Source organism: Equus przewalskii, chromosome 10 (genome assembly GCF_037783145.1).
Source record: "Equus przewalskii isolate Varuska chromosome 10, EquPr2, whole genome shotgun sequence".
NCBI lineage: Eukaryota > Metazoa > Chordata > Mammalia > Perissodactyla > Equidae > Equus > Equus przewalskii.
The window spans coordinates 1246618-1271683 of NC_091840.1; the positions used below are offsets into that span (position 1 = coordinate 1246618).

Genomic DNA, 25066 nt, shown 5'->3' on the forward strand with positions numbered 1-25066 from the left:
GCCTCTGTGCCCCCCCCCCCCGCACCACCACCCCTAGTCTCTGGGCTTCAAAGCACTGGGAACATGTGGAAGTAATTAGACCTGAAGGGGGAGGCTGGCGACAAGTGCCAGAACCCATGCCCCACAGCCACTTTGAAGTGTGCTCAGATGGCGGGGGCAGGCGGGTAGGGCACTGGGAAACCCCAGGCTGGCCCTGCCCAGCCCCACTGTCTTCCCCTCTGCGCCAGGGCTGGGGTAGCCCAGCCTATGACGCAGCCAGGCGGGCTGTGACGCAGCCAGGCGGGTGATGGCTGGAGGCCTTTCTTCTCACACCTCAGAGAAGGGGTAATTAATGTCAATTAGGTAAAAACCAAGAGGAGGCGGCCTGAGGTTCAGGGAGGGCACTTGGGCCCTTGTTAATGAGAACAAGGCCCCAGCAAGCGGCCCCCGGCCCACACCATGGTCCAGTCTGGCTGCAGGACCGGCTGGCCCCAGCGTTAGGAGCAGCTGGAGACCTGTGCCTACAAGGCTGGGACAGAGGACCCAGAGGCCCTCTTCTGGAGAAAGGAGGACAGGAGAGTCTCAAGAGGGTTTGGGAAAGAAGCTAGAGCCTTTATTCCTGCTCAGGGTGGGGAGGGGTCCAGCGGCCAGGAAAGCGGGCACCTCCGGGCTGGCGGCTCTCACCTCTTGCCGGCTGCAGTACAAACAAACCAGGATGACCTTGTGGGTCCTAGGCCCCCGGCCTGCAGCCCCTCCCAAGCCGGCCACCCCCCCACAGTACCTGGCAGCTTCAGCCACTTAGGCACCTTGCCCAGATCCCTCCTCACAGGCTGGGCTGTCCCGGGGCTCAGCTCAGGGGGCCCCACTGCCTGCTCCTCAGCAGCTGGCTTCGACTCAAGGGGTGCAGGGTCAGGGGCTGGCAGCGGGGGCGGGGTCCCGGGGGCCCTGGACATGCACCTGGGGATGGAAGGGGCAGGACGGTAGGCACTATAGCAGTGGGCTCCCCCCACCCCTCTGCAGGCACTCACTTGGCCACCAGCACGTCAGCTGCAGATGGGGATATGGTGTGTTCCAACAGCCTGGGCTCCAAGTAGAGGCCTGCAAGACACCCAATCCACCCTCAGGCCATGGAGGAGGAGGCCCCCCACCACCACTACTACTGTGCTCTGGGAAAGGACCTGGCCTCGACAGATGGCTGTCCCAGCCCACAACCCCCAGGGAGTAGGGGACTGGTGTATCTGGGCCACAGGTCTCCCTTCCAGACTCAAAGTCCCCTGCTCTGGGAATTCAATGAGTTGGGACACAGGGCCCAGGGCTGGCCGACAATGATGGGCAGAGCAAGGAACCCCCACTCACCTGTCGGCACCTCGGCTCCAAAGTGCACAAGGGCAGCAGGAAAGAGGTTTGCCTACAGGGAGGCAGAGAGGAGCTTAGGGGACCAGCAAGGCACCAGGTAGGCACTGTGGGCAGAGGCCAGCGGGGAGGGTGGGCTGCGCCCCACTTCCATGGTGGCCTCGTGAGGACTGTACCTAGAACAAGCCACAGTCACCAGGCCCAGGGCTCTGCTGAGGAGGGCAATGGCCCCCACCAGGCCCCTGCCATCAGCACAGTCTGCTGCCCAGTCCCCACAAGCTGCCCCCAGCCCAGCTTCACCTGTTCCTCCTCTGGCACCAACCCCAGGGCAAGCCAGGCCAGGGTGTCAGACCACAGAGGACCCTCCAGGGGCCAGCCCCAAGCACCGGCCAGCCAGGAAGCTCTTGTAGCGTGTTTGCTCTGGCATTTTTAATCACTCTTCTCCCTCCTGCCCAGTTCCTGGGGTGGACAGTTAACACGGTGAAGGCAGGAACTAGGCCTGGAAGCCCCCACCCTCCGCAGAGACTGCAGGAGGCAGACAGGTCAGAGGAGATGCAAACGGACACACAGAACTGTGTGGTGGGGTGTGGGGCAAGGAATGGCCAGGGAGGCCAGAGGGGCACAGGGTGGCTGCTGGCCAGGGCCCAGCCTGTGCTGCCCCCTCCCCTCCCCCCATCCACACTGCCCAAATAACAGAGTGTGTAGGGGTCTTTGGGGGCAGCCAGGTGGGCCACCCTTAGGCTAAGGGGAAGCAGCCAGACCCTCTGTGAGCTGCTGGACAGGAGACGGGAACACCATGGGGGGACCCTCAGCTGGCCCAGGCCCAGGCATGGGGAGTGGGGGACTCTTGGAGACAAGTTATTTTGGGAGTCCAGGGCCAACAGGTACTTCCCAGATCTGCTGCCTTTGGGAGTCCACCAGCCAAGACCCTGAACACCAACACTCAGGTTCCCTGTTTCGGCACTGGCTCTTGCCTGGTGGGAAAGAGCCAGTGCCAGCTAGTATGAAGCCCCACACACAGGGCAGGCACTGCCCCACGGGCTATACATCCTGCCCGAGGGGGTCCAGGAACTGTGCCTCTCCTGAGCTCCTAACTGTGGGGGTGGTGGCAGAGGGTTTCTGCTCAGGGACTGGCCTCACCTGCACAGGTGTGGGACGAGGGTGGGTCACACTGCCCCTGCCATGCCCCTGGAGGCCTCCCAGGCTGGGGCTGATTGCAGTGCAGAATCAAGGCTCTAGCAGAAGGCCCCAGGGCCCCCCAGCATCGTAACCTGCCCTCCACTCCCACCTCTGCACCCGAGGACCAGGGCTGCAAGCCCCAAAGCTGGCCCGAGGTCGTAGCGATGCTGCTGCCTGAGGATCTGTGTCCTCAGCCCTTGGTGGAAAGGCCACAGCTGTCAGCTGAGTGCATCCTCTCTGCTCTTGGCCCTGAGCTCTCAGAGTCGGGTGGTGGGTGTTAAGAAGAAGAATCTTCAAAAGGCAGGTCTAGGAACACTGAGACCAGCTGAAGCCGAGGGACACAGATCAGGGCTGTGAATGCTCTGAAACCCCACTGCGATGCCTGGGATCAAAGCCTCGTGTGGAAGGATGGCCTGGGGTCTGCGGAGGCTGCCCTAGGGCCCTGGAAGACCCGGAAGCTGGGGGGTAGCCAGGAAGCAGGAAGGGAGCATGGGAAGGACAGCACCCCTACTTTCCCTGGGCCCAGCGTGGCTGGACCCCAACTGGGCCAAGCCACCAGGTGCGGGGCCACCCCCACAGCACCGCGGAGGATGGCATGCTCCCATTTCACAGGACCCTACTCAAGCCCACCTGCACAGGCTGTCTGGGGGCTACAGGGCTTGAAGCCTTGAAGACCCCTCTGACCAGCTGGGAGTCCTCTGGGCCCCTCGGGGTGGCTCTTCTGGAACTCAGTCTTCTTGCCTCCCCTCAGCACCTGCTGGAAGCCCTCTGCCCACTGGCTGCATCTCTGGAATCCCAACCAAATAAAAGCTGAGTGGACAAGCACAGAAGACCACTGTGACCACCAGGAGGGAAGGGATACCCGTCTGCTCAGGCTGAGGAGGTCCCTGCAGATTGTGGTGGTCTTCAGGTCCTGCTAAGGGAGATGCCTGAGCCCGGGACGAGGTGGTGGGCACAGGGGCTAAGATGGGGGTGGAGCAAGGACCCCTGGGGCTCAGGCCCAGAAAGCAGGTTTGATGTCAGGCCCCAGGAGCCTTTGTGCCCACCAACTGTGTGCCTGCATCCTCCCATCCTGTCCTCACCCTCAGCATCTCTCAGCAAACACTCTCCTGGTCCAATGGCCAAAAAGGGCAGCTGGGCTGCCGTCCCCTACACCTACCCCAAGCTGTCACTCTCCAGAGCTCGGGGCCGGCCCCCAGGCAGCCTCCAGGGCAACCAGCAGCCAGAACACAGCCCTGCCAGGGACATGAAAGCCGGCGGCCTCCTCGCCCGCTCACTCGCGGGAGGGAGGAAGGCTTCCTTCCCTGAACGCTGCCAGCTCTCTGATCGCGGGCGGGCAGGGACACCACCCGGCGCGGAGGCCCTGCGGCTCCAGGCTGAGCTGACGGATGAAAGGAGACGGCTGCTAGTAGCAGGGGCAGAGTGTCACCAGAAATCAGCCGTGTGGGCGGGACAAGCAGCACCCCAGGGCTCCTAATGGGAGGGGGGCCTGGGCGCTGGTCCTCTCCATCCCAAAGCACCTTCCAAATTCAATGTTTATCAACAGGCTGGCCAGGGAGGATGGGCGGGGATGAAGGAAAGAGGCCCAGAACCTCTGGGGCTCCCGGGGTCTGCAGAAGAAGGGGGCTGTGAAGGGGGTGGGGGGGAGTGCACAGTGCCCTGCTCCCACCCACTTTAACTCCTTTCCTTGGTGAGCTTCCAGCTTCTCTGCCTGGTCTTGCCCCATCTCCCCCACAATGGTGGCAGCCCCGGGCAGCAAGCAGACCCCCTCGCCCTAACTCAGACCTCTTCAGGGCCTGCCGGCTACTTAATAAGGGCCGGCCTCTGTTACTAATTAAAATATCTCAAGAGACTTTGAAGAGAAAACCATTAGACCAGAGAGCTGGGGAGGCCCCAGGCTGCTCTTCCAGGGGCGATGGGACAGAACATTCCTCCTGGCTCTGGAAGGCAGCCCAGCGGGGTACTGCATCAATGCTCCTCACCCTTGGGAGCCCTAGAGGTTGATGGGAAGGTGGGGCAGAAGCAGCTGCAGTAGCGGGGAGGACCCACAATGGCATTCCCAGCAGAGGCCGAGGGGTCCAGGGGGAGGCAGGAGCACGGAGGCAGGCCTGGCAGCAGCCCCTCCAGCCCAGGGCCAAACCTACCCAGTGGCTGGCACCCCAGGGGCCTCTCGGGCAACCAGCCACCTGCAGCTGAGGTCTCTGACCCTTGACCCTTCAGGGGCTCCTCCAGCAGCCCCACCTGCCGATGCCTTCTCACCCAGCTCGAAGGCAGTCCCACTCAGGACGGCCGGCAGCCAGCTGGGCAGGCCCACCCTTGCTAGGGCAGGAAGCGGAGGAGGCTGGAAAGCCCCAGAACCAACTTCAGAGGCACTCTGCTCCCTCCAGTCCACTGGCTAAAAGGCATATTTATCCTCCTGCAGCAGCTGCCAGGTCGTTCCTCCCGCCAGCCTCAGCCTCGCCCTCCCCAATCAGGCAGCGCCCCCAGCCAGGCAGCCCATACCTGAAAGAGGGTCATCGTGTGGTCGTCCAGGATGGTTTTTGGAGGAGCGATGACTGCGGAAAGACGGTTGTTTGGGTCAGGAAGCGCCTTGCCCCCTTGCCCCTGTTCCTGTTCCCCAGGGAAGACAAGCCTAAGGGTAAGGGGGGGAGGCCCAGGGCATACAGCCTCAGGAAAGGATATTTCTGAAGAGCCCTCTCAGCTCACAGTCCTCTGCCCACCTCTCTGCTGCTGCAAAAACCCTGGCAACAGGCCAAAGGAGTGGCCTGGAGTGGACCCACCTGCAGGGGACCCCAGCCCCAGACAGTTCCCTGTGCAGCCTGGTGGCCTGACCCCTTACCACCCAGAAGCCCTCCAAGGGAGACCAACAGCTCTCCATCCCCCATCTCCCTGTAGCTCCCGGGACCCTGGGAGGCCAGGCGGGAAGCAGACAGTGCAGGGCACTGAGGCAGGAGAAAGGCTGACCTCCCGCCTTCTCTCCCCAACTCGTCCTTAGACACCAGTGGGCCTCACGCGGTCGGACGGGCCAGCCACAGGACCTGTCTGCCCCACGACACTGTTTCTATGGGAAAAGCTGCTTCTAACCCCAACTGGGAGGGACCAGGAGTCATGGAAACCTGAGCATGAGCAGGTCCTGGAGAAGCACTCACATAGGTGGAACGGCAGCTCGGGGTTCCCCAGGTGGCTCCTCACAAAGTCCCGCAGATCCCCCACTGGAGGAGGACGGACAGGGTCAGCAGAGGGGCTCCAGAGACGGGCACGAGCCTTGAGCTCAGACCCGCTGCAGGGCCCGTCCCACTGTGGGACAGGACAAGCCAGTTCCAACCTCTCCGCATGCCCCCATTGCCCTCCAGGCCAGCCTTGGGGGACTTGCCACCAGCCCCAGGCGGCTGGGCCTCCTGGGCCTCAGGTGCTACAGACACTGCTCTCACCTTCAGGCTGAATCAAAGCCCAGTGGTTTCAGGAACTCAAGCTGGGTCCTTCCACAGTACCCTGAGATGCTTGACCCTGCTGGACCGTAGTGCAGACCGCCACCAAGATTCCTACCCTGCTGCAAAAGCATCCCTCCCTGCCCACCATCCAGTCCTAAGCTCTGCCCAAGGGAGGTCCTGGGTACAATGGCATTGTCATACAGCCCCCCAGGGGCCTCAGGGACCTGCCTGACACCCTAGCTGTCTTGGGTTCAGGTCACTGAGGACCCCACTCAGAATTGGTAGCGTTGCTTCCTTCCTTCCAGGTGAGCTGCAGCCCCAGGCAAGAGACCCACCATTGGATGAGGGGGAGCTCTGGGCCCACCCTCCCTCTGAGTGCCCCTCTGTCCTGCCAAGCCCAGAACAGGTGACTGCAAGGGGCACCCAGTACTACAGGCACCGCCAGGCTGGCCTAGTGAACATCTGACCCCTGACACACTCTGCAAGCTCAGAGCCTACTGCCTGCCCCACGGAGACAACAGCACCCTGAAACATCTGTCTTCCTAGAGCCCAAAGACCAGGTGGCCACAGTCCCACGGCCTGGAAGGAAAGAGCCAGGAGGGGCTCAGAGGGACCCCCATCCTCCCAGTTGGGGCTGCTTACCTGTCTCACTGGGCCGGAAGAAGCCCTGCAGGATATAGCGGTCAGGGAACAGGACCCTCAGGACCACCTAGGCCGAGACAAGCCGAGTTGTCAGCAGGACACCCAGAGCCCGGCCCAGGTATAGGGAGGCAGTTGCACCCCTCAGCCCACGATGGCCAGGCCCCCCACCCCAGGCCAGCAAACACCAGGACAGGGGCAGGTAGAAGCGCCAGCTGCCCCTGCCCCTGGCTGTCCCCCCAATGCTCCTGGCTGGAACTGTGGCCTCAGCTCGCCATGCCACAGACTGGCCACAAGGACCAGTCAAGTACCCCTGTGTGCATTTGTAAACAACGATGACGTTTGTTTTCATCATGGAATGGGGTTGACTGGTTCATCAACGAACTGTGGCTGTGCAGGCCTCAGGTGAAGCCCAGGTGACCACAGCCAGTGGCGTGTTCCCTGCGGAAGCCACAGGAGGCCCCAGCTCAGAGCCACGTGCAGACACCCACCAGGCCCTCTGTGCACCTTTGGGTATCGCTCCAGTTTCTCCTTCATCTGAGCCTCCCTGAAGGCCTTGGTCACTAGGGGGGCTTCTTCCAGGCGCTTCCTGCAGGGGGAGGGGTGGTGAAGGTGGCGATGTCCCCAGCCAGAGCAGAGGCCCCACACCAGCTGGACTCTGGATTTCTCCCTTGCTCCACCCCAGGTTCTAGAGGCTGCTCCCCCATAGAGGGCTTGACGAGGAACCCCATGCCTGGGCCCCCACACCCACCGAGGTGCTGCCAAGGGCATGGGTGTCCGGGATCCAAAGGGGCCGGGGCACACCCACCGCTCGCTCTGCAGCTGGGCCAGGCGTCTTCTCACGTCGTCCACAGTCACCTGGAAGAACTCGTCAGGCAGCTCTGCAGGCCAGGCCTGGAGCAGCTCTTCCAGGTCAGGATGGCACACCACGGGGTCTCGGTCCACTGGCTGCGCAGACAGAAGGCTCAGCTGACGCAGGCTCCCAGGAGGCTGGGTCACCCAGGCCCCGCAGCTGGAGTGGCCGTGCAGACCCGAGTTGAGCGCACACCCTCACCGGCCCCAGCTGTCAGCCCATGGCCAGGACCAGGTCTCTAAGGTGGGGTATGGACAGTGGGCCACGGGATCCCACCCCAGGCCAAGCCTGTCTAGGACCAGAGCCCCCTCAGGCCTGCCTGCTCGGCAACACTGACACGGAGACCTCGCTCACCAGCAGGGCATGTGGCTTAGCCGGGTGGGCTGGTGCCCTGTGGCCCCTCACAGGTGAGTGGCAGCTGGGCAGGGCCAGCCTCCCCAGTAGCTCCTCTGCTCACACCTATGTCCGTGAGGGGCCCCTCACAAGAGGCCCAGGGAGCTGCCTGCTGTCAGGGTCCCCCCAAAGTGGCCACATCAGGGGCTCCACCAGAGAGCAGGGGAAGTGACAGGCCACAAATTAGAGGTTTGGCAGAAACCTGCCAACCACTGGTCCCACGCCAGGCTGACTCCACCTCCCCTCCCCAGGGGAATGGCCTGGCCCTCCTCTGCCCAACCTGGGGATACAGGAAGGGACGGTGTCACTGCTAATCGGCAGCAATGACGGTGGAAATTACCAGGCAGGGCTCGCTCTGCTCGCAGCACCTCAGGGTGGGTGAGTGCAGCCCGAGTGACCATGTGGGGGACGCCGCCCGTCGAGCAGGGCCTGACCGAGGCGGGCAGCTAGGCCGGCAGGGCCCACACCAGGTCCTGTCCTCCCTTGCACAAAATGGCCGCGAGCCCTTGGAGGCGAGACCACACCCTCTGCTCTCCGGCCCTCACCTCCCAACCCCCACTTCAGCATGGGAATCCCACCTTCTGCTTCTTGACACCCAGACAGGGGCTTGGCGGGCTCTGGGAACATACTTCCAACACTGTCCCTTCCTGCAGCCTTCCATGCAGCCCAGCCCGGCCACAGCCCCACCTACTCTAACGGTTAAACTCACCGCCCCGGCGATGGCCAGGCCCAGGCCAGTTGAGGGCCGGCTGCCTAGTGTTTGGGAACCAGCCAGTGCAACACACCTGCCAGGTGTCTGCAGGGCTGCCCCCAGCCACACCCGAGGCCTCACCGTCCCCATGGGCAGGTCCCCACAGTCCACTGAGTGCACGGCTGCAGCACACCTCACAGTGCGGCTCTCCCACTGTGAAGGGAGGTGGGCTCTCACCAGGAAGCCCCTCTGATCTCAGGGCGCCATGCAAGTGGCCAGGAAGGGCTGGCCGAGGCCTGGGCAGTGGGGCCTGTAGATGGCTGACTAAGGTCCCTGACTACCCCTTCAAAGCCACAACCACCCTGCAGCCACCACAGGCAGTCTCCACCAGGGCTTTTATAACAAGATGCCAGGCGCCAGGCTGCCCCCTCAAGCCATGGCGCCTGCATTCCAGAAGGACCAAGAGCTCGCCTGGGCTCCTGGGGAAGGGCAAGGGCAGAATGCGGATGTGCCTGAGCTGGGAACTGCCATGTCACGAGTGCCAGGTCCGCGGGAGCTCAAGCACAAAGGCCCCGGGCTAATGAGCAGGCTCTGGTACCACCCTGTCTCAGTCCCTCCCTTGGAGGACCCAGCCCTGGGCAGGGCAGTCACCCTGAGAACCCTGCAATCGGGTGATGTGCAGTCTGTGGCACTGAGCTGAGCCTGACCATCCAGATGGGCCCCCTGACCTCAGGACATGGTCGGCAAAACCAGTCCCAGGGAGCAAGTGGCCACTCTGGCCTTCCCGTCCTCCCTGGCACTTCCAGGGCACAGCCTGCGGGTAACCAGGAGGACTGTAGGCCGCTGGCAGTGCCAATAACCCCAAGGCCCACAGCCCTCTCCCTGGGCCACCTGCAGATTGGGGAATACAAGTGACACCAGCCATTGTCTTCACGCTGCTCAGAAGCCACTGACTTTTTGTCAGAAAATAAAACTGACAAAACTCCTCTGTCCTGGATCTACTGTCCATTCCCACCCCTCCTCTCAGGTCTCCACTCTTCTCCGGAAGCCTGTCTGTTAAACTGAAGCCAAGGGCCAGGGTGCCACACAGAAACAAGAGTGCCAGGCAAGAGCAACCTCAGGACACAAACTCTCCACATGCCCTGCGGCCCTGGGGCCTCCCTTCCTCTGGGCATAGAAGCCAGAATGCCCAGCAGCCTCTGCTGCCCACCAGAGCCCCAAGGCCAGACCACTCGAGGCCCAGAGCTGCTGCCACGTCCTGGCCCTGCTGGGCCCTGTCCCACACGAAGGACTGATGTCGGTAGCTGGGTTGGTGGGAAATGTCGTGCTGCCGCCAAATGAAACGCCCTGACTGAGCCTCCCCAGGAGAGCCTTTCCACCACCGAGAAGAGGGGCTGAGGAGGAGTGGCGGCAGCAGTGGGGTGCGGGGTGCGGGGCCTTGCAGGGCACACCCTGCGCTGGGGGAGGCCAGAGCCAGCAGCCTCTGGGCCCAGCCCTGGCCCTGCTCACTTCAGACGCTCTGCTGGCAACCTGGCCCTCACGTGCTGTCCTTCACCCACCTTCCCGGGTCATGGGCAGTTATGACACACGGCCCCATCCTAGGTGAATTTATGCAGATGTTTCTGGATGGAGAATAGAGATCTAGAACGAGACATTGTTAGGAAAAAAGAGCACACACGGCAGCAGCCACGAGGGAACGGCGCAGCGCCCCGGCCCTCACTCCGGGAAGGAGTTCCCGCAAGCTGGCCAAGGGCCACAGTTCCAGGGCCGGGAGGGGGCCCCAAGATGAACCTCCCAGCAGGCGCACGAGGACGCTGGCAGGGTCACAGGCTCTGGGCTGAGAAGACAGAGCTTGGAACCTTCTTGGCCTTCTGACAGCTGGCCTTCATGGCTAAGTCTCCAGACTGGCTCCAGAGGTTTGCAGGGAGCCACACAGAGGACAGTGCCTCCACCAAGAACTCGACGTCACCAGGCCTGGGCCATCCTTGCGAAGGCGCTGGTTTTCCACCTCCTCAACTCAAGCTCCTGAATGCTGCCAGTCTCCAAAGACACAGCCCCAGGACCCCATCCCTTTGGCCCGGGGAGAGCCAGAGGGGTCGATTCCTCCCCCAGTGCCCCGGACACCGTGGCGGTGGCGAGAGGACAGGCAGAACAACAGGGGCGCAGCCAGAGGCCAACCAGTCGGAGGCCCAGCACAGGGTCTCAGCCCCCAGAGCAGGGGGTCTATCATGACTGCACAGGAAGAAGCTGAAGCACAGACACGATCCTGAGGGGAAGGTGTGCCAGTGTCTGTGGACTCCAAGGGGGCAGCCATGAGAGATCCAATTCTCCTGATGAAATGCCCAGGCTGTGGGCTCATTTCCCACAAATGCAGGACGCTGGCACAGACCTCCAGGTCCCAGCCTCCACCGAGGGTCTTACAGACAAGGAAACATCCAGAAACCCAGGAAGGAGGGGAGGCAGTCTGTGAACTGGATGACACTGGCCAGGGTCTTGGGAGGCATGTAGGCAGGACAAGACCCTCTGACAGACAGAGGGACAGGAGCACCCTCTGTGGGCCCTGGGTGACAGTGCAAAGCCGGACAGATGCTGGAGCGACATCCGGGCCATTTAGAGGTGGAGACTTGGTGACCGACCGTCAGCTGTGGACAGCTACTGCTGCCCTCAGAAAGAGCCCCTGCCACACTGGGACGGGCCCTGCAAGGAAGACCCAAGGGGATGAAGGGACGAAGGCGCTGCCCACCCTCCGTCCACGCCAGGTTCCACGTGGCTGCACACACAGCCAGGGACCAGGCACGGAGGGGACAGGGCCAGGGATGGGCTGAGACGGGCCCAATGCATCCCCGGACAGTTGGGTGGACATGCTCCAGCAGCCACCACATGAGTGGCTCAGGATCCACTTGGACACACAGGGCTTCCCTCATGTCAGAAGCGGCCTCACTGCCCACTAAGGTTTCCTTTTCTTGACAGTAACTTTCCAGGACGTGATGACACATGGAGAAAAAATGTAAAGACTATTTGGAGATGACCTCAACCCCAGATTTTCCAGCTTCCCTGTAAGGGTTCTTGTTTTTCTCCCTCCCTCCCTGTCCCCCCCCCACCTCACTCTCGACCCAGACTGTCCTCTGACAATGGTTTTGGGTAAGAGGGAATGTGAAGCGCTTCCCCTTGAGGCTTGGAGCTTCAATGAATCAGTGCTGGAGGGACACCGGCCAAACCTCCCGAGTTACTCACAGAGCCAGCCACCCTCTGGAGGGAGCGCTGGAGCATGTGGACCCCATCAAAGGCCTCCAGACACGCAGGCAGGGAGGGCTGTGGCAGAGCGCAAGGCCAGGCCTGATGCTGGGCAAGGCTGCAGGCGGGAACTCCTCTGAACACCCAAAGCCCTGGCCACGAAGCTTGCAGAGACGCAGCGGCGCAGGGCGGCCTCGGGCAGAGCCCTCACCCACCAGCCAGCACCAGGCAGAGACAGTGCCTCATCCAGCCCAGGGCCCAGCACCCACTCCTGGGTCTGCCCACCCTTCCAAGAAGAAGAAGCAAGAGAAGCGATTTAAAAAGAAGAGATCAGGGTAGCTAAATATGGGGCTATGGCAGCGACACTGGCCTATTTTAAAGCTGAGCAGCTCCCGTGCACCCATGGCAGGGCCAGGCCTGTACCACTGCCGATAAGGCACATGAAATGCCCAAAGTAATGAAATAAATAAATGCAGAGTGTAGTGCAGGGTCTCCTCAGCCACAGACCTGGCAGCTGCCCCTGGGGAGCCCGGGGACCACGCGGCCCAAGGTCAGCACGCCTTGGAGGGGCGGATACCAAACCAGACCAAAAGGCCAGGAACAAGCCCACAGAGAGCCCCTCAGGCCCAATCAGGATGGGGGCCTGCAAACCTGGTCTCCAAGGCCCCCATCCACAGGAGGCCACCTGGCCAGCTCTGGGGCTGCAGGGGTGCTCTGGTGGCCAGAGTACCCTGCACACGCCTTCTCCACTCTGGCTCACAGGCTGAGCATCTATCTCTCCCCCAAGTCCAGTCATGGCTGAGACACAGTGAGATAGAGATGGCTGGAGGGCACCTGCCCATCACAAGGCTTCAAAAGCTGCCATGAGACTCGGCCAGTGCCTTCAAAGCCACTGACCATCTGCCAACAAACCTCAGTGGGCATTCCAATCAAGGTCCCGGCTGCGTCTCTCAGGACAGCTGGGCCCCTGGGCTATCACCAGAGCCTAGGGGATGTCCATAAACACTGGGCACAGCAGGAACAGGCTTGCACCATGCCCTGGGCACACAGATGGGGGACATCATGGGCAAGTGCCCTGAGAAGGAAAAGGGTGGCAAGGCAGCAAGAGACGCCATGCTCGGTCCACTCTGGCCCCCAGGCCCTGACCAGGCTCATAAACCAGGGAGCAGGGACAGCCAGAAGCAAGGCTGACGCCTGCTGTGAGACAGGGGTGCAAGGCGCTGAGGAAGTCCTGAGGTCCCCATCTTTGTGGGGGAGAAACTACCCCCTAGAAGGTGTGGGCAGGCAAGGGAGACTGCTGTCAGCTGCCCGCCCTGCCCAGGGGGTCAAGGCCTTTGATCAGGGATCCTCATGCCTGCTGTATGGGGGGCGCCTGCTGGGACTGCAGCCTGGCCACGCACAGAGCTGCAGGGCGGCCTCCCGGGCCAGCGGAAGGACTTCAAAGGACAGGCCAGGGGCCGCTGGGCAGCCCCAGCCTCGCCCGGCACCCGATTCTGATGGCCAGTAAAACTACCTTCTAATAATTAATGTTCTGACATCAAAGGCAGGGGAGCCGCCCGGGTCTGTAAACCATCCTGGGCCTCAGCAGAGGACCTGCCTATATTTTATCCTGTCTCTTCTGACTCTTTATTTAAATCTAAAAACCACACACAGGCAAAACACTACTGGGAGACTTGGAAGCTCTTTTTGATACTGAAGTGTGCCTTTGAAGTTCCCCCAAAGTTCTGTTTTGTTCCCTTCTCCCCTCCCCCAGGACTGAAAAGGGACACAAAACAGACACCATGTGGCCAGCGGCCCTCTGGGTGTGCGGCTGTTAGTGACAGGAGGCGCGAGGCAGGCGGGCGGGTGGGGGACGCTCCACAATCGACCAGCTGCTGGGGCTCCCAGATCAAAGGCACACGCTGCTGGCGGCCAGGCGGACCCTCCCCAGGGGGCCCTGGGGTCAGCACTTGGGGCTGCACTGGGATCCTGTGCCTGGACAGCAACCACCTACTGGGCAAGCATAAGCCCAGGCCCCAACCCTACCCCAGAGCCCCACGGGCCATCAGCAGGTTCCCAGGAGACACAGAGAACCAGGGCCTGCCCGGGTCAGGAGAGCCAGGGGCCTAGCAGCCCCACTCCATGCACCCCTGCACCTTTAGGGTGGGAGGAAACAGCCAGCCCCAGCACCAGGGTCTGGCCCCCAAACCCAGGGGCACCTAGGAAGAGCAGGCCCAGAGTGAGTCAGGCCCCCAGCATCAGCTCACCCCAACCCCATGGGTCTGCTTTCATCTGCTGATTCTGGGCCCAGGTGACAAAGGCCATGAGACTGAGGGCTGCATACTGGTTTCTAATGTGACCCAAACATCAGCATAGAAGCCAGTGGGGCCCCCAAAGGGCCGGGGTACCACTGCCACCACCTCCCCAGGATGGAGGTTCACGGGACTTGGGACTGGCTCCCCCCCATCTCCTCCCCTCCTCCACTCAGCAAGAACACATCAAGAGTGGTTCAGGGAGCAGGAGCAAATCCCAGCCACCTATCCTCTGCAGGGACCCAGGCTCTGTTCCAGGGCCGAGCTTCCCCCACCACCCCAGCACCCTCTACCCTCCCCAGGTGTGTGGCCTGGAAGCAAAAGAGAGGGGGTTCCAGAAGAGACAGGATGCCCGGCAGCGGGCTTCAGCAGCACCACCTCTGTCGTCTGTTGCACTTACGAACACAGATGTAAAACCCTGAACTGAAATATTAGTTAACCACGACTAACCATGTAGCTAAAAAAGAAACACATCACTGAAACTAGACTGATCCCCGGAATCCAAGGATGGCTTGACGGGGAAATCTATCCAAAACCCCACCACGTGAATGAACTGAAGGAGAAAGGCGACATCAAATTATCCTGCGGAAGAAGCAGTTTATAAAGCTCCAAACCCACTTATGATAAAGCAAACTCTGAAAAAAAGAGAAATAGAAACTTTCTTAACTTGACAAAGGCTTTTCACAGCACAAATCACCCTTCACAGATAAACTACACATTATTCCCTTTAAAGTCAAGGTCAGGACAAGAACACTCACTAAAACTGCTCCTATTCAACAAATACTGGAGACACAATCACTGCAATACAAAAGGAAAATGGAAAGAAGTAAGGACACAAAGGAAAAAGAAAAAACTGACATTGTTTGTAGAAACTACGACTGAAACTAACAAACTACTGGAACTAATAAAGGAAATGAGCAAGGCTGCCCGGCATAAAAACCAACAGCGTTCCACAGCCTGGGTCAAGACTCATTGTCCTCACTCGGACCAGCTCCCCCTCCACCATGGGACAGTTCTAAGTAGTTTTTCAGGTCGCTTCGCTTAAGAGTCCTGCAATGGTTCTCCAGCATCTGGAGAGGTGATTTGTGAAAAGGAATTTTTCCCAGCAGTGGGACCCTTCTTATCACAGAACATGGAGAGTGGATCTTGTGCATAAGTGCATGACACAGGTGGGATGAAGCCACTTTGCAGGAAGGGAAGGGGGAGGAAGGTCGAGAACCAGAAGCCCCAGGCATCTCACAGGTGACACCCACCCACAGCTGTGCAGCCTCAGGGGACTCCACAGGTGACAACATGCAGCCCAGGCTGGAAACCCAGGCCGGTGTCACTGTCAGGTCTCTCTATTAGTGTTCCTAACACTTCGAGAGATGTGCTAGCTGGAGGGAAAGACCTTCTCAGGAATCACACCAAGGAGGCAGGGGCACCTGGGGCAATCCAGGAGCCCAAAACACCCAGGGAATCTGTCACATGTCTTTACTGATAATGGGGCAATGGGTCTGTGAACACCACCGAGGGAGTAGTCACACAGAGGGACCTATGAGTGCGGCACCTGGACCAACACCATCTGGCTACGGCTTCACAAAGACGACAGCAGGAGCCCTGTTGTGTGACCCATGAAATCCCAACTGGACACAGGCCCAGTGGCCCCTCAAGTAGAAAGTTCTGCAACAGGACCCAGTGTGAGAACCAACCCGATGGGCAGCCCATGCCTCTCCTCCCTCTCAGGAACTCCGACGTGGCTGCAGCCAGCCAGGGCCAGTCCCGGGCGAGGCCAGCCTCACCCATAAAGGACCAGAGACAGCTAGCACCATCGGATGGCAGGGGAGGTGGATGCTGGTGTGACGCTGAGAGCCTGCCCACTACATGCCGGGCTCCTGCAGAGGCACCGCCTACCCGGGGGTCCCCTTGCTCTGGGGGCTGCACCCCAACCTGTCACTGTCTGCTCAGCCTGACCCAAAGTGCGAGGTCCCTTTCACCTCTCAGGTCAGTGTGTGGTCAGAAGAGTGGACGGGAGTGGACGTCACTGCGGGTCAGGGTGTGAGATTCAGGGACAAGCAGGCCAAGGTGACACCTCGAGTCAGAGGCACTCAAAGACAGACCCAGCCATCAAGATGACAGTGTGCTGTTTGCAAAACATGCCCAGGGCTGGCCCCAGGGCTGAGTGGTTAAGTTCGCGCACTCCACTTAGGTGGCCCAGGGTTTCGCCGGTTCGGATCCTGGGCACAGACATGGCACTGCTCGTCAGGTCACGCTGAGGCAGCATCCCACACAGCACAACCAGAAGGATTTGTAGCTATAATATACAATTAGGTACTGGGGGGCTTTGGGGAGAAGAAGGAAAAAAAAAAGATTGGCAACAGATGTTAGCTCAGGAGCCAATCATTAAAAACAAACAAACAAACAAACAAAGTGCCCAACGCTGGACTGATGGCAGGTGTGTCCGTGCGTAAACTGTACCTCGATGAAGCCAATCCCAGAAGGGAAGACGCCGTGCTGGAGGTGTGCCAGGGCCTCGCCAATGTCCTTTCACCTCACAACTTCACCCCGTCGGCGAAAGATACACTCCCTTCCCCCAACCACCCTGAGGCGGCTGGCCACGCCAAAGAAGTCCCCCCAGAGACACCAAGCACCCCACCGGCTCAGCGTGTGAAGAGCGAGCAAACACCGTCTCCCTCTTGCTTGGTCGAGGGCAACATTAAAACCGCTCCGCACGTCGCGCACACGCTGGCTAGCGGGGAGGACAGTCAATGTGCTGCGGGGTCGCTCGGCTCAGGACTCAACGTGGCCAAAGCCACAACCGCGTCAAAAGCCAGTCAAGACTCCCAGCCCAGGCAGAGGGTGGAGGGCGACGGCTCCGAGGCCACAGAACAAACCCAAAAAACCACTTCCCCAAGAAAAGGAAAACGCGCCCGGAGGCCAGACCCACTGAGAGGGCAGGCGCGGCCAGGAGAAAGGACCCCCAGTGCCCCCTTACCGGCTCCAGCTCCGGCTCCGGCTCCGGCTCCGGCTGGGGCTCCTGGCCAGGCCTCAACTTCTTTGGCTTGGAGGGGCCTCCAGGGCTAGAGAAGGACTTTGGCAATTTGGCTGAAGGTGACATCAGAGTCCTCGAAGACCCAGACGGGCCCCCCAGTCGTTGTCCTCCACCCGAGAATGGAACGAAGGGGACAGGTGCAGGCTCCTTTAAGATTGGCTTCGCCTGAGCATCCACCGGCTTTGGGCCCAGGCTATCCACGTGGCCAGCCTCTGAGGGGCCTGTCTCATCCTGACGGCTCCCGTCGCCGCGGCTGAGACCTGCTGAGCTCGACGGAAGCAGAGGGCTGCCAGCTGCCTGGTCGGCTGGCGCGGAGGGGGCCGGGCTTGCCGGCCTTTCACTCTTCAACCCCCCAGGCTCCGGCTTGCCGGCAGAGTCTCGTTGCTTCATGGCAAACCTGAGGGGGAGGCCCAGAAAGCAGGTGAAACTCCACACGCAGAGCCCGTGCCCACTGCTGGGTCTCAGCCACAGCCTATGAACCTTTAAGCACCCCATGGGCCACTTCACCCCACGGTGCCAAACCCCCAACCCACAGGCGGGAGAAGACACCGGCAGCGGCCTCAGATCAAGGGGCGAAGACCTGCAGGGGCACATTCTCTCTTCTATTTTTCCACATTTCTTGTTTCTTTTCCATTGAGACCCCACTTCTTCCACAAAACAAGACTCAGAGGCCCGCCCACCTGATGATGGCGCTGCCCCCCGTGAGGCCCAGAGACTGCAGCGTCGTGCCCTGCAAGGCAGCTCTGCCGGTCACCTGTGAGGAGGGAACAGGACAGGTGTGCCCAAGATATCCACTGATCCCCAGCCGACAAGCTCCCTCACCTGACCTGGGTGAAGGCGCCATGGGCCCTGCCCACCTGCCAAGCCCACCTCACGCTGCCACCCCCAGCCTGGGCACCAACATCACTGGCACCACAGGGTCTCCCCAGACGGCCCCAGCTCAGCACCAGCCTCCCACACCCCAACCTCATCTGCACCCAAGCATCTGTTCGCTGGTCTGCGTCTGTCTCCCCCACCCTGCCCCATCCAAGGCCTGGACAGGTAGGGCTCGGGCCTGGGTTAACCACATCTGACCAGCTGACCGGCCCTCTGAGCGGCTGGTCCAGTCTGGGCCCAGGTGCCTGAGGTTGAGTGGTCCATCTCTTCCAGGGAAGGACACGTCCCCCCCAGGTCCCACCCCTCACTGTCCTGGGTCAGAGAACCTCAAACAGGGATAAAGAAGTGGGCGTGTCCCATCCACACCAGGACCCTCCTAGGGCCCCTCGGGGACAGTGGCCACCCCGGGCCAGGAAAGGGCGCTCAGCCAGGGTCGAAACAAAAAGCCCCTGTGAGCCAGGGGACCGAGTGCCAGGAGGGTCCCCCGTCACGGGCGGGTGGACGGGCGGGGACAGGCAGGACCTCAGTGCCAAGGCTGAGCCTGCACCACACTGCACTCGGTTTTGAAAAAGATCAAAACACAGAGCAAAGCAAATATTTATTAAAATGAAACCACTTTTGTGACTCTTGGGCTTTGAGAGAAGCTGAGAAAACAAACAGGGTGTTGAGGGAGGCTCTGGGAGCAGCCGGGCGGCCCGTGGTCAGCTCCCCCGGAGCCAGCACTCTGCTCTCCTTCCATGAAACACATCGTGCTTTCAGAGCTGTCTCCCCAGCCGCGGCTTTGAAGGCGGGTCTGAGGGAGAGTGAATTTTCCAGATTGGAAAGTGGGGCTGGGCCCGTGCGGCGACTTGGGAGCGGGCGGCGGGACGCGGGCCAGACGGGCGGGGCCAGGCAGCTCACCTACCTCATCCCTCATGTACACACAGACTGGGCTCGCCTCACACGGCCGCTCCAGGCACTCTCTGCAAGGAGACAAAAGAAATCATCACAGGCCACCGCTGGCGTGAGGGGACACCTGGTACCCTCGGGAAGGCATGCGGAGGCCCCACCCAGGACAGCGTCCCCGGCCCACCCTGGCCGCCCCACAGCCACAAGAGGTGGGGGTCACACGCTGGGCAGGAGCTGCCATCAGACAGGCCTGGGCCGTCAGCACACGGTCTGGGGGTGTCTGCCACCTGCCTCCAGCCGTGAGGCTCCGAGTGCGGGGAGGACACGCAGCAGGGGAGGAGCCACAGGACACTGTCAACCGTGCCCTGGGTCAGCGATGAGAAAGAGTGTCCTGGGGGGCTGTGATCTGAGCTTTTACCTGAAGCTGTCCTCCCAGAGGGTCACTGACCCCTAAGTGCCAGGAGCAGCTCAGGGCACAAATCCACTAAGCGCACTCCGAGGCCCCTGAGGCTACGAGCACTCCCCGCTGGCCCCTCCGCCTAGACACCGCGGGGCAACGCCAGGACCAACGGGGCACTGGTATTCCTGAAGGGCTGGGGCGAGCTGCATGTCGGGACCGTGGCCTGCCGCCAGCCCCGAGGGCGAGCCAGGCCCTGAGAAGTTATGTGGTCTCTGCCATGAGGCAGGAGGATGACAGTGACGCCTCCTCAGGAAACACACCCAGATGCCCACGTGGTTGAGCAGGAGAGGCCCAGGCTCACAGAGGGCTCTCGACGGGCACTGAGATTACTGTCCCCAAAACACAAGAAAAGGAACCTGAAGGCCATGGCAGGGCACAGGACACTGGCATGCCTGGGCAGGCCGAGTACCTCAGGCCACTCCACCACACAAAGGCTGGGCCTGTGGCCAGTGCACGGGCAAACGGGCATGAAACACCACACACGCTCCACATAGAGTTCTCTCCATCATCCGGGAAACAGCAAATGCACCAGGTGCCCTAGCCCTCAATGCAGCCACTCGGTCATCACACACTGGACCCAGCCACCAACGTCCTCCCACCTTGTCAACCAGACCGAGATAGGAGAGAGCAGCCGCCAGGAGGTGGGCATGCAGGCACACAACCAGATGCGCGCGCGCACGCGCGTGCGCGCGCACACACACACACACACACACACACACACACGCTCGCCCATGCCTGTGCCACACTTGACACAACCTCCACCACTGGCCCTGTGCTGCCGTCGAGGCCACAGGGAGCGAGGCAGCTGAGTCCTGGCCCCGGAGCATTTAAACTTTTAGCTGGTAGCGGACCCAAGACAGCCCAGGGGAACTCATTTCTGCATTTCCGGACACATAATCATAAAACTAGCCCCCCAAATAAAAGCCCATCCCAGCAGGCACCTGGCACCCCCAGGCCAGTTCCTCTCCCCCAGGCAGGGCTGAGCGAGGGTCTGGGTCTGCCGAGCAAGAGACCTTGAGGGACCTCAGGTGGAGCAGCACTGCCTGCCAGGCCTCATGGCTCAGACACGTGGACACGGCTGGGACGGGAAGATACCGGAGCCGAGATGGCGGCCAGAGGCTGCAGGGCCTCTGACTACACATGGACACTCTGAATGCACAGCTGCCACGGTCTGTCCCCAGGACCAGGGACCTGTCCTCTGGGTTCGGCTCGGCATGTTCCCCAGGGCTGGGACCCACAATCCAGAGTCAGCTGAGGGTCTCCAGGAAGAGGCATGGCCCTGCCCCTGCCCAGGCCCTGGCACCACTGGCCTCGTCACCTCCCAGGGTCCCTGCAGGAAGGTGGGAGCCCGCTGGCTGGCAGCCCTCGTGGAGCTCATCCGGAGCTCTGGGAGCCCACGCCTCCGGTGAAGCTGGTCCCCAGAGACTTCTGGCCTCAACCAGACAATGCGGGGGCCAGCGTGGAGGGCGCGACCTCTCACACAGTGGGGCCAGGGCGCGCCTCAGCCCACTGAGACTTGGCAACCCCAGGCCTCACAAAGACATACAAAACCCCAAAAGTGCCAGAGCAGCAGCTCCGGCCAGGCCCACGTGCTCTCCTTAGTGAAGCCAAGACAGCAGCGAGGGAGCCTCAGTCACAGAAGATACCCTCCAGCAGACAAGACCCAGGGGCCAGAGGGGAAGGGTCAGGGCAACATGGGGGCCCTGTTCCCCTCAACTGCGACAGACAGCAACTTCCTGGACAGAAAACTGGCCGGTCACACCACAGGCCACGCCGACGCCCACCAAGCGGCCAGCAGAGTGCTCTCTGCGCTCGCAGGGGCTCCAGCCAGGCATCCTCTCTCGCAATCCTCCCCCAGGGCACCTGATGCCAGCACGGGGACCGCAAACGACAAACAGGGACAGAGCAAGCAGCGCCCCGGGAAGGTCTGCCCGCCTCCCTGCCCTTGGAGGCCCCTGGAGGCCTCTGGACATCAAACAGGAGCCTGGCTTTGATGTGCGCTCCTCCAGAGGGATCAGCTTCCCTCGTGTGGGGATCTGAGGGAGAGGCTGTAAACACGCAGAGGGAGGGGCGACCGCAATCGCTTCCAGACCTTCCCGGCCAATTAACAGAGCTCTCCGTTGGACGGTGGACCCGGCGACATTCCAGCATATTGAGAAGGCAGCCCCTCACGCACCCTCGCACCCTCAGCGAGAGCCCGCAGCTCCCTGCAGCAGAGCTCACCAAAGTCCCAAATGTCTCCAGGGGAGCTGAGCCAGGGGCCACCTGAGGACCCCATGCCCCTGGACCTGCTCTTACGCCCCAGCCCCAGGCAGAGCCATGGACGTTGGGCGAGGCCGGGCGTCGGGCAGAGCTTCCTAGGTGCCCACCTGCCTGCCCCCCACCAGACACCACCCCAACCCAGCAGGATGCTGCTTGGGGAGGACCACAGGGTCTCGCTCTAAGGCCAGCACCCTAGGGGAGCCAGAGGCCAGCAAGCACGCCAGGCAGGGCAAAGGCACTGCTGCTGCCGGATTCACAGATGCTCTGCCCTGCCACAAAGCACACTGTTCCCCCAGGCACGAGCTGTCCACCCACCCAGGCCTGCTCTGGGAGCTCCGGGGGAGGCGCTGCTCTCAGGGCGAGGCAGGTATCCAGAGCCCCTTCTACTTACGTCACCTGACCGACCAAAACAGGGCTGGTACAAACACAGGCACCGCCATCACAGGCCTGCCCCCATGCTCACCACACCAGAACAAAAACCAAACTGACAGACCTGTGGCTTCAGGCTCAGAGGGGTTCCTGCTGCCAGCGGGAGGCCCACCTTGGGGCAACGCCCCATCCTGAGGGATCAGGCTACTCGCACCCCCCACCCAGCCCCGCCCACCCCTCAGGCAGAGTCCTGCTCCCACACCCACGTCTGCTCCCTTCCAGGTGGATCCTGACCCTCCCTTGGGGGAGCAATCTCAGCGGCTTCCTCAGAGAGTGCGTGGGGTGTGACCTTTCGTGTCTGAAAATGGCTTTGTTCCACCCTCCCTCCTCAATGACACTCGGGCAAAATTAGAAAATTCTACAACAAATGATTTTCCTACAGTATTTCAAAGACACTGCTTGGTGGCCTTCCCGGTGGTGCTACCAGGAGCCCGAGGCCTTTGTGTGGGCCTGCAGTCGCATGCGGAACCGTCCCCTGGTCCCCAGCTCCTAGCAAAGCCACTGGACGAGGCCCATCAATCTGGAAACGCACACCCTCCAGTTCTGGGGCTGTTTTCCACTGTAGTTTCACCCATGTCCTTCCCTGTCGCTGTTCTCTTTCCAGAGACAAGCAAGCGGGAGCCAGCTGCCTGGGCTGCCCATGTCCACCGCTCTCTGTTCTGTCCTCGAGCTGGGCCGCCTGGCTCTGTGGCTCCTCGTCCCGCCAAGGACATGCGGCTTCTCTCCACGCCTCAGCCAGGATGGGAGGGGCCCTGCACCCCCCATCCAAGTGTCAGCCCCCAGGCCTCAGGTGGCCCCAACACTCTCAGGCATCTGCCACCACCACAAGAAGAACGTGCCCAGATAGACCACAGACCAGCCAGACCTGCCGATCCTCAGGCACGAGAGCAGGAGGGCAGATCCGTGGGGAGCCACCCCAGATGCACGAGCGTTTTGTCTCGTGCGCCCAGGGTCGTGGCATCTGATCCGCAGCTGCCACAGCAGATGCCTGTCCACCGCACCTTTCCTGTCGGCTTCCACAGGCTCCTCTCTACCTCCGAACACTCCCTCCTCACACTCGGCTCTTGTCCCACAGCCTCTCAGTGCTCTGAGCACAGGACCAAATGCCATCACTCCACCAACTGTTGCCGTCTCCTCCTGTCTGTCTGCACCAGCCTCTCCCGTCGGAGGCTCGCTCGGACACCTGGGCACACTCGGCTGTGGGCTCGCGTCTACAGCGGGGCTCTGTCACTGCAGCCAGCTCTCAGTACCCAGGTGGCAATCTCGGGAGCCACGATGGGGGCTCACACTCACCTAAGCCCCTCATCCTCAGGACACCACTCACAGCCTCAACGGCACGGGCACCTCGAGTCCAGAGAGCCCCAAGGCTCACTCTCCCAAGAGAACCACAGCAAGCACCAGCAGCATGGGGCAGGAAGAAATCTAGGATGCCACAGCTTATATCCCATCCAGCCCCTGCCCCCACAACCCTGCCCTCCATCACCCTCCCACCCTCCTCCTGGTGCTGCCTTGCCTTGGCTCCCACTCTCTCCGTCCTCTAGACTGCGTCTTCGTGAAGTCCTTTACTGTCATTTTAGTTGCCTTTGGGGAAGGAGAAGAATTGCATGCTGTGTGCCATGTGTTCCCCCTGCTCCTTATTTCTGCCTCAGGGTCTTCGCACTTGCTGTCCCCTTCCCAGATCCTGGGGCAGCTGGCTCCTCTGAGACCTCACCTACCACCCAGAATATGTTGCCCCACCATCTCCCAAGGCGTCTTCCCTTCTTTGTGAAATCTTTTTACAGCTCTGTACACCTGCCCGTTAGCGCCACCCTCCACTGAAAACATCACCTGAGAGAGCAGCACCCGGCTCCCTGTGGCAGCCCCAGCCCAGCCAGTGCTGAATAAACGAAAGAACAAAAGAAAACAGACAGAGACGCCATCATCACAGCAGCGCAGGGTGGCAGCTAAGAAGGCGGGGCTGGTGTCCCAGGCCCGGGGCTTGCAAAGCTCCTCTCCACCTCGGGGTCTCCGCTCTTTCTTCTGAAAATGGGCCTCACCCAGCTGACGGGCCAGACGCAGGTGCCAAGAGCAACATGGGGAGGCAGGGGCCCAGGTGCTCATTCCAGGGGCGCTACTGAGACCACCTCAGTGAGGGTCACAGTTCTCTCAGGGGAGCGTCCGGCGGGAAGCAGAGGCTGGCAGGAGGGGAAGCAGCCCTGGCCGCCCGGCCCAGGCTCGTGGGAGCCAGGAGGTACACCCTGTCTCGGCACGGCAGGCCCCACAGCCACAATGCAGAAAGGACTGGGAATGTGGGGACGCCAGCACGTGAAAGACGGGGCAAGGAGCCCCATCAGGGTGGCTCGGCTGGGGAGCAGGGGTCCGGCTGCTGGGAGAACAGGGACAGTGGGTGCCCGGTCAAATCAGAGTGGGCCCGGCCCAGAGTCCCTCTCTTCCGCACAGACAAACCACGGGACGAGCCCCTATTCTCAGTATTTGTGACATATCAACTCATTTCATCCTCACATCTCCCTCAGGAGGCCCAGAGAGGTCAAGCAACTTGCCTACAGCCACACAGCAACCACTACATCCTCACATAACCCCTTCCATTCTGTTGACTGAGACCTTTAAAAGTGGACAGACTTCCATCCCACAATGAAAGACCAAAACTTAAAGAGCTACCATTTTGACACATTCAAGAGTAAAGTTTAAACCATTAATCACCAATAAAAACTGATAATTATCGTTAAGAAGATTTTCTTTTTAAACACAACCCATTTTCATAATAAGGGAGTTTGATAGATAAAGTATTTGTCAGCTGAGGAGCCCAGCACCTCACTTCTCTCCTCACTGCTCACCAAGCCCTCGGGGGCCTCTCAGGTGCCCCACAAGGACAGAAGTACCTGCTCTTCCATGACTGTGAAGCCCGGCCGTCACACCAGGAAACCCAGTAAGAAAGCCGATCAGCAGATGTTGGTACAGCTGATGAACCGGCAGCCCCCTCATCTCAAACCAGCCCTCCTACCAGGAACACAGAGCCCCCACAGGCACAGCCCCCAGCCAAAGCAGAGCTTAGGGCTGTGGCCCTGAACCAGCCCTCC

General features: G+C 61.2%; 1 protein-coding gene across 10 annotated transcripts in view; it reads right to left on the bottom strand.

Annotated features, from left to right (window-relative positions):
• Positions 1-546: 546 nt before the first annotated feature.
• ASPSCR1 (ASPSCR1 tether for SLC2A4, UBX domain containing) overlaps positions 547-25066 on the bottom strand; it is a 30621-nt gene continuing 6101 nt past the window's right edge. For 3 of the 10 annotated variants that reach the window (XM_070559645.1, XM_070559646.1, XM_070559652.1), the window contains exons 5-16: positions 18855-18912; positions 17755-17828; positions 17018-17471; positions 7390-7529; positions 7089-7170; positions 6585-6651; positions 5661-5723; positions 5014-5066; positions 1336-1387; positions 1008-1077; positions 761-936; positions 571-673 (exon numbers count right to left, since the gene is read on the bottom strand). In XM_070559645.1, the coding sequence (XP_070415746.1) occupies positions 660-673; positions 761-936; positions 1008-1077; positions 1336-1387; positions 5014-5066; positions 5661-5723; positions 6585-6651; positions 7089-7170; positions 7390-7529; positions 17018-17471; positions 17755-17828; positions 18855-18912 (1303 nt within the window). In that variant the 3' untranslated portion in view covers positions 571-659. Of the gene's footprint in view, positions 674-760; positions 937-1007; positions 1078-1335; positions 1388-5013; positions 5067-5627; positions 5724-6584; positions 6652-7088; positions 7171-7389; positions 7530-17017; positions 17472-17754; positions 17829-18854; positions 18913-25066 lie in introns of all 10 variants that reach the window. The other 7 variants (XM_070559643.1, XM_070559644.1, XM_070559651.1 and 4 more) reach the window with 3 other exon arrangements.